This window comes from Octodon degus, unplaced genomic scaffold, assembly GCF_000260255.1.
Source record: "Octodon degus isolate 3935 unplaced genomic scaffold, OctDeg1.0 scaffold00064, whole genome shotgun sequence".
Taxonomy (NCBI): domain Eukaryota; kingdom Metazoa; phylum Chordata; class Mammalia; order Rodentia; family Octodontidae; genus Octodon; species Octodon degus.
In genome coordinates, this window is record NW_004524640.1 from 12384989 (window position 1) to 12394274 (window position 9286).

General features: G+C 41.4%; 1 protein-coding gene across 1 annotated transcript in view; it reads right to left on the bottom strand.

The window, feature by feature from the left end:
* Nucleotides 1-7718: 7718 nt before the first annotated feature.
* Nucleotides 7719-9286, bottom strand: part of Slc25a17 (solute carrier family 25 member 17) — a 48023-nt gene continuing 46455 nt past the window's right edge. The window contains exon 9 of the mRNA XM_023719017.1: nucleotides 7719-7903. Coding sequence (XP_023574785.1) covers nucleotides 7753-7903 — 151 coding nt within the window. The 3' untranslated portion in view covers nucleotides 7719-7752. The remainder of the gene's footprint in view (nucleotides 7904-9286) is intronic.

The following is a 9286-nucleotide window of genomic DNA, read 5'->3' on the forward strand; positions in this document are numbered from 1 at the left end:
GAATCCAACTAAGTAATGAAACATTAAAACACTGCCATTCTATGTGTCAACTAAAATTTTCATATATTTATTGAGAGATGAAAAAGTTATAGCATTAGGCATTTTCTGGTCCCAATTTAAATACCCTTATTCAACAAATATACTTGTGCATGCATACAATTAAATGAGACTGAAAATGAGGCACTGAAATATTAACATTTTCTAGAAAGTATATATATATATATATATATATGCATGTACATATATGTACACAAATGTATCTTCATTTTCATTTGTTCTATATTTTCAGAAAATTTTGAAATGACTGTGTATTACGTTTGAAAGGAAAAAATGTCTAAAGCAAAACCAAAAATTTTAAATTAGAAAATACAGAGCCAACTGAAAAGCCATCGGATACATCATTTGCTTAGACTCCCAATCCTTTGCTATGTGACCTGAGCCAGACCTGCCCCAGTCTTCCACCTACACAGTATAAAAGTAGTTAAGAGCCAGCTACTCTGGGGCACACCTAGTCCCAGTTACTCAGAAGGCTAAACCAAGATGATCACTGGAACCCAAGGGCTTGAGGGCAGCCTGGGCAAGGCAGCAAGATCTCACCTGCTAAAAACAAAAAAACAAACAAAAAACAAAAAACAGTAATTAAATAAGTCTCAGGGCTGGGGAGATGGCTCAGCGGAATAAGCACTTTCCTGGCAAGCACAAGGGTCTGAGTTCAATTCCTGGTTCCGAAAAAAAAAAAAAAAATTAAATTAAATAAATCTCACAATACAGAGAATAGGGCTGGGGAGACAGCTCAGCAGTCCAAGCGCCTGCCTGGCATACATAAGGACCTGGCTTCGATGCTAGGTACCACATGCTGTGCCCAGCCTGGGAACCCCAGGAGTGTTGTGCCAGCCACCAAAACAGGGCATGGTGGTGCACGCCTGTAATCCTAGCCATGGGGAGGTTGAGACAGGAGGATCACTATGAATCAAGAGCCATGTAGTGAGGCCCTGTACCAAATAAATAAAAGATTAAGCAGTACTTTCTCAATTAAAAATTCTCCTTCACCTTAAGTTTATACTGCAATATAATTTTTATATTTATTTATTGTCTTTTTTTTGAGGTCTCACTACGAAGTTCATGCAGGCTTTGAGCCCACTTTGTAGCCCAGATTGGTCTCAAACTTACAGTAGTCTGCTAGGATTACAGGCATGTACCACCATGCCAGACATTTGCTTTTATAATTTTTTTTTTTAACATTTATTTATTTATTGTGTGTATGTATGTGTGTGTGTGGCCAGTTCAGCCCACCAGGGGGCGGGGCTGGCTGGCATGTGGTGCTGGGGGATCGAACCGTGGTCCCTGTGCTTTGCCAAGCTTGTTCCAAGTAGGTGCTTTAGACCACTGAGCCATCTCACCAGCCCCTGCTTTTATAATTTTTAACACACTAACAAATGCAAAGTAAAAATTAGTTTCAACAAGTAATATTGAGAAAACTATTTATAGGCAAAAGAATGAAGTTGGAGCTGGGTATGGTAATGCACACTTGCAATCCTCAGGCTGGCTGAGGCAAAAGGATCATGAGTTTGAGTTTGAGGCCAGACTGGGCTATAAAGTGAAACACTGTCTCAAAAAGGGAAAAAAAAAAAAAAAGTTGGACCTTCACCTAACATTCTTCACAGAAAATGAACTCAAAATTGATCAAAGTACAAAGCTCTTAGAAAAAAACCTAGGGCAAAATCTCCACAACACTGGATTTGAAAATGATGTCTTGGGTATGACACCAAAGGTACATGCAACAACAAAAACAGACAACTGGACTTGATAAAAAGCCAAAATGTTATTTTCTAATTTTAACTGGGAAAAACAAAAACAAAAAGCAAATTTCCAAAATAATATGCTACGAAGATGACAATGGTTACTACTAAAAAGTTAAAGTCTGTGCATTAGAAAGCACTAACAGAATAAAAAGGCAACCCACAGAATGGGGAAAATGTTTGTAAATCATGTATTTGATAAGGAATTAATATTCAGGATATGTAGGCTTAGCGAACTCCTAAAATTCAACAAGAAGCCAAACAACACAATTCTATGACAGGCACAGGATTTGAAGACATTTCTCCAAACAAAACAAATGGCCAATAAACACATAAAAAAAATATGTTCAGTGTGGATGTGGTAAATGATAAAAAATTGTCTCTTTAATCTATGAATAGAACATGATTCTTGGAATAGACATTTGCAATTTATCAAGGCCTTCCATGTGCCACCCACACGGGAAGCCACTGCCAGGCTAGTTGTCACCCCAACAGGTTCCCCCAAAGCTAGGACAAAACAAGAGTGACTCATGGTAGACAATTACTAGACGATAGCAGATGGTAGGGACTTTGGTAACTTTCTTTTAAGCAAAATCTAATGAGTTTTTTAAAATTAAAAAAGCCAGCTGGCTAGCAAAATAAGGTATACTTTAAAAATTTCCACTAACTGATCTAAAGAAATCTGGGAAATGGAGAACCTACCAAGAAAAGACCAAAGTACAATTCTAAAAATGTGTCAACTCTTACTCAGCAAACACAAATTCAAGTGACTAGAGGAAAGTCATCATTGTCTTTATAAAGTCAGAAATACCCAGCAGCTACCGGCAGCTACTTGGTGAAAATCCGCTTCCTGCCCCTATCCGGGAAGCCACAGGTAGACACAGAAGCGCCGCTGCAGGCCAAGGTGCAAGGCAGGAGGTCTGATGACAGACGTGGACACAAAATGCTGACAACCCTCGGGTGTGAGAGCAAAGCCAATCCCTTGCCCAAAGCTTAAATGAGAGTGACAAAGAACATGGATTCAGGGATCCAGTGTTGGGTATGAAGGCCACACATCCGAGAGCTGTGTGGCATCAGAATCGGGTAGCAAGAGCTCATCACTGAACTAACTACAGGTTTTCAATCACACTCCCCTCTGCGGTGTAGAAGGGAACCACAAACTAGCTTTGATGGTGTTAGGGACACCTGAAGGAGCTAGGGTAACAATGGCAAAGTTATGAAGTCAGCCTCAACCTTGAATCCTGAGCCCTACTCAGGAGCTGCCCAACTACAGGCAAGCTGCTCATTAAGCCTCAGCCAGCTCTTCTGCTAAGAGGAATAAACCTGTCCTTGGAGTTACCACAAGGACACCAACATGTATGGAAATCAGTTATGACTGGCATCCACTGCACAGACCCAATTGCCCATCTCATGCACTGTGAGAGTTCCCAACTGAATTTCCCTTTTTAATTTCATCACAGCGTGGGTGCTGTAGTTCACGACCTTGCAAGGACCAGCCACAACTTGAGAATGTCTTCACTGAGTGTTGTGCTAGGCAAGGTGCCTAGGCTGGCCTCAAACTCATGATGATCTATCTGCCGCAGTCTCCCGGGTGCTGGGATTACAAGGTGTGTGCCACATCTGGCGTCTTGTTTTTCACTGATAATTTTCTTTCATTTTTTCTCTCACTCACATCCTGGAAAACTTTTTCTCGCTCATTAACTCCCACTGAACATACTTTTCAGGGGCTACCAGTATGCCCCAACAGATCAGCACTAACCAAGGCTTTTTTATTTATATAGCGGCAAAGAGACCACTAGTGCCACATTATTGTATGGACAAAATCTTAAATTTTTTATATCTTTTATTTGGTACAAGGCCTCACTATGCAGCTCTAACTCATAGTGATCCTCCTGTCTCAGCCTCCCCAGTGCTGGGATTACAGGTGTGCACCACGACCCCCGGTTTTGGTGGGCCAGCATGGCATGTGGTACCAGGGATCAAATCCAGTCCTTGAACTTGCCAGACAGGTGCTTAGGCTGCCAAGCCACCTCCCCAGCCCGTGGAAAATCTTACAAAAATCTTACATGTAAGCTCTCCTGTGTATTTCACATTCTGGTGACATCCTGCCTGGCCAGGTAAGAGACTCAGAGGCACAGGGGGAGGCTCCCCATGGGTATTTGGCATCTGGCTCCACAAAGTCACTGCTCTTTAGCTTTTTAAGAGCCAAGAGGGGGCTGGGGTATAAGCACCTGCCCCTTACTGGATCCCTAGGAGAGCCTCAACAAGCTATTTCTATTTGACAATGCAGGACACAAAGACTCAGAAAGGTAAGTGGTTGGTCTGTGACCCCTCAGCTAATATATATGTGATGGAATGAAAATCAGACTCCAGGTCTGGTTTAAAACCCAGTGTGGGGCTGCAGAGACAGCTCAGCAGTCTAAGAGCCTGCCTGGCAAGCACAAGGACCTAGGTTCAGTCTCCAGTACCACATGCCACACTGGCCTGAAACTGGGTGTGGTGACACACACCTGTAATCCCAGGGTTAGGGAGGCTGAGACAGGAGAAACACTAGACTCCGAGTCCCAGCTGCATAGCGAGACCCTGTGCCAGATTAATTAATTAAAACCCATTGTGGAGCCCAGTTACATCTACTCAAATAGCTGTATCTCTCATCAAGAATACTGCTAAGTCATCACCAACATTTACCCAGCTCTTCTTGCGTGGCAAGCAGTGTGCTAAGCAATTTGAGGACAGGATTTTATATAATTCTCTGGATGCCTCATGAGCTGGCTTTATCAAGATCTCCATTCCATAGGCAGGGAAACTGAGTTTCCTAAAACCTCAACAACAGTGAGGAGTAGAGCCAGAGTTTGAGCTGAGGTCCAATTCCAGAACCCATTCTCATAATCTTACACCAACCTGCAAGAATCAATTCTGGTCCTGGCTTCAACCAAGCAAATCACCTAAATAGTTCATCTTCATTTGTTTGTTGATTATATGGGGGGATATTGTTACTTCATAGAGATGTTGGGATTATAAAGTGAGAAAGTAGACTAGGCGTGGTGGCACGTGCCTGTAATCCCAGATCCTGGGAGGCTATAAACAGGCAGATCACTACAAATCCGATCTAGTAGTGAGACCCTGAACACCCTGTAGACCCTTCCCTAAAAAAAAAAAAAAAAAAAAAAAAAAAAAAAGATAAAGTGAGAGAAAGTGCTATATAAATCTAGGGAGTGTCACAAGTTTCTCTCAGATTCTCCCTACACTGTGATCCTAAAGAGATTTAGCTGACAGCATTAGCTCTTACGCATCCTCTGAAGTGGGCAGGGAGTATTGTTATTTCCACTTACCAAAGAGCTTTAGCACAGGAAATGATGTAATTTGTTATTTGTTAGTCAATGGGAAGATTGGGAATAAAACCGGAGATTTCTAACTCCCACTGCTTATGTTCTTATGATACATTACATTTCTGCATTTCAGAGTTAACTGTAAAACAGACAAAGCTCAATTACCCTTCAGAACACAATGTCCACTTCAGAATATAGATTAAATACTTACAGAAATTAAATTTTCTACCACAATGACATGGCTGTACTCCTGAAGGTTTTCTTAAGCCTCGTATTGTAAAGAAACTGCACAAAGAACCAAAAAGAAAAAAAAAATTCCATCTCCCTTGTTCGGATTTCAGCTTTTTAGTTTTCTCAGTTAACTTATTATTAACCAAAGGTTACGAAACAAGGTGAGTTACTAGTTTCAACTAGTTGAGTCTATAAGCTTCCACAAGGAACAGAAAGCCTCATTCTTAAATTGTTTGCTCATAAAATCAGAAGAAAAGAAACATTAAATACTTTATCTCATCACGGACACCAAATACAGCTAATAATTTGGGCTGGAATTTATTCTAACACACCAACTCACAATATCCTGATCTCAAAATTTAAATTTCAAAAAAAATTTAAATTTCAAAGGGAACAGCCTAATTAAAACAATGACAAAAGTATACTGGCACCATTAAAAAATCATTCCCCTGTCTAGAAATCAAAGAGTTTTGTGTTTCCCACCAAGACCCACCAGACAAATGCAAATCTTAAAAAAACAAACAAACCCCCTTCTCCCCCCAGTAATGGGGCCAATTCCATCTTCACATTTCTGGCTTAAATAGGGAACAAGTATTCAATGTAGTTCTTCCCAATTCTTGTTTTCTATAAAAGCACAATGAACTTTCAATTATTACCAGCTTAAAAATCACATCTTTTCAAATTACTCCAGGGAATAAGGAGAACAAGAGAAAGACAATGCTGTGCTCAAACCTGAACGAAATACTGGAGTCCATAAAAGTATCCTTATTATTCCCACTAGCTGACTGAATCACAGTTATAAATGAAAACCTGTTGTCTTGTGAAAGGACCAAAAACCAAGTTGGGAATCCAAAGGATTATTCTAATGTCTAGAAAATTCACATCTTAAATGGCCTGAGATGTGTAAAGCCACTCCAGGCTACATGTTCTGAAGCAAGCGCACAGACAGTGGCCTCCGAGACCTGCCAGAGGCTGTCTTCAGACATTAGCCCAGCTTTCCTCTGAGAAAAATCTTGCCTTCTGTCATTGAAATTACTCCGCCTTCTGTTGGGCCAGCGGCCCCCAGGTCTCTTAAACTTTAATGTGAACATGAATCACCCAGGGATCTTGTTAAACTGCAGAATGATTCAGAAGGCTGAGCTGTCAGCACAGCGAGCTGTCAGCTGCTGTGAATGGTACTGCTTGCTGGGCCATACTTTGATAAGTCCAGGGAATCTTTCTAAACATGAAATAACCTTATTCTGATGTTTCTCAAAATATATGGCCTCCCCTTAGTCTATAAAGGCAGAGAATATTCCAGAGCCACCCCCACTTTTTGTTGTTCTGAGAGTGAATCCCAGGGCCTCATGCATGCTGGGAGTACATCCTCAGGTTCTTTGAAAAAAAAAATTTGAGGCAGCTATTGATGTTTCCCAAGCTAGATTTGAACTTGTGAGTCTCCTGCCATGGTCACCACCAGCTCTTTTTTTAATTATTATTATTATCATTATTATTTTGGTTTTTTAAGATAGAGCCTCACTATATAGCCCAGGCTGACCTCAAACTCATAGCCACTCTCCTGCCTCAGCCTCACAAGTGCTGGGATTACAGATGTGAGCCACCATGCCTAGTTGCTCTTTTTATTCTGAGATAGGGTGTACACCAAGGTGTCTTTCTGGCCTTGAACCTGCATAAAGTCTTGCATTCTTTACCTCTAAAGCTGAGATGAAAGGCACATCCTCCCCTTTTTGTGATTTTGGCATTGGTTACACAACTGATTATACATCTCAATGAAGAACAACTTCCAAGGACATCATTTGTGCTGACAATTTATTTGAGCACAGAAATTTTGGGTATGTTGATTGCAGTTGTATACGGATGGACATAAAACTTCTGCCTTTTTATTAACAGAGCTGATTCAAAATAAATACTTTTAAAAACTATCAAACACTAATGCATAAGTGTTGTCTACAAATAGTTCATAAGCGAATCACTTGGGATTAATATTCATTTTCTCCACAAAATAGTTTATTTAACTCTCCTTACGGAGGAAAAGAAAAGCCCAACAAAAATAAAGTCATGCCCATGGCACCAGCAAAATGTCACTTTCACTGAGGAAAATACCAAGACTAAGACATCTGCAAAGTATCTGAGGAGAATTACACATTCTTGAACTTGTTCTAGAACCTAGGAGAAAGTCTGGGGAACGAGCATAACAGTTAAGAAAAACTTCAGGCGGAAAAGTCCGGCCAAATCCGAGCAGCTATCACACTGTTTCAGCTCCCCGATTCCCCTCCAGGCCTTCCCAGCCACTGAGGGTGCCACGCGCAGGCGAAGGAGCTGATGAGGAGGAGCATCGCCCCTCATACTCCGAAGGGGCCGTCTCCAGAGGCTCTGCTCTGTCCCAGGCCGGCTCAGGGCTTGGGGGCCGCGCGCTTCAGCCCCATGACGGTGAAGGTGGCAGCCGCGAGCTTCTCGTAAACAAGGAACATGAGTGCGGCGGTGAGGACTGTCTGAAGCAGTTTGGCTTCAAGGCCTTTGTAGAGTCCCAGTATTCCAAAACGCCTAAAACAAAAAAAGTTTGGGAAAAAGGAAGTTTTGTTTTCTCTGTTTAAAAAAAAAAAAAAAAAAAGGCAATTCCTGAATCAGAGAAATAGCCTACTCGAATAGCTACTTGGAGAAGTTTTTTTTTTTCTTTAGGATCCAAAGCAAGCAATGGAGTTTCAGATTTTCAACAGATGTCTTTTGTCAGTATTTATTAGCTTTAGAAGCATCTGGGGACTGATAAAGTTGTCTTCATAAGCCATCAATACTTTGTCTTTACAGTTATTAATTAGTGGAATGTTGGCGATATCTCACTAATAGGATGCAGATTCTAAAATCTCTTAAAACTATTTTAATGCCAAAATGTGAGATGTAACAATTTTCAAGTTAAACAGCCTCCCAACTTGGTTGTTTTAATAGTCGTTAAGTGGTAAGAAAGCTGTCAATTGGTTTAGATCATTTTAGCCTCAAATAACCAGAGACAAATGAAAAGCTGTCTCTCAGACACCCCATTTGTCTGATTCTCTAGCCTAGTAGTTCCCAAATTTAGCAGGCACCTGAATCACCCAAAGGGCTTGTGAAAAACACAGATTAGGCCATTTCCCAGAGTTCCTGATTCATTAAGTTTAGAACGGGACTCACAAATCCACATTTCTGGCAAACTCCCAGGGCTGGATAAAGATGCCAGCAAGGGCAGAGGGCAGTCCTAAAAACTGCTCAGGGAAAATGCTTCCACTAGGACCTGGAGTTCCAGTCAGATGACCTCTTCAAAACTATCTGCTGAGAGTGAACTGGTCTCAAACGCTAGCTCATCTGCAATGCTGGAGCTCTATATAGCAGGTAGACTGAGGGATTAAAATTACTCAAGTGCTCCATTCAGAAGCTCTTACTATATCGTAATATTTCCTGTGTGAAAATTTATTATCAGGGGGAAATCATGACAGAAAATGAAAAGACTTTGGCCAGCCAGATAGCTCAGCAGGACAAAGCACCTGCTTAGGCAGGGTGCAGACACCGGGATTCGATCCCCGGCGTGCCGTGGCAGACCCACCCCTGGGGAGCGCTGAGATGGCAAATGATACTGGACGTGGTGGTGCAAAATCCCAGCACTTGGGAGGCTGAAAACAGGAGGATCACTGTGAGTCTCACCTGTATAGTGAGACCCTACAGACCCTGTACTGAATACATTAAAAAAAAGACTTAACCTATGACTTGCACTAACAAATTATGTCACACATACACACACATATCCCCAGGGAAGAAAAAAAATTTCTACCTCTGTGCTTCTTAAATTGAGCTCTACCTATATCAGAAATGCTGGGTTTGTTTACCTATGGAGCTTACCAGGCATCACCCCAGAGGGAACAAACACAAGCTTTTTCATTAAAATAAGCACCCTTAAAT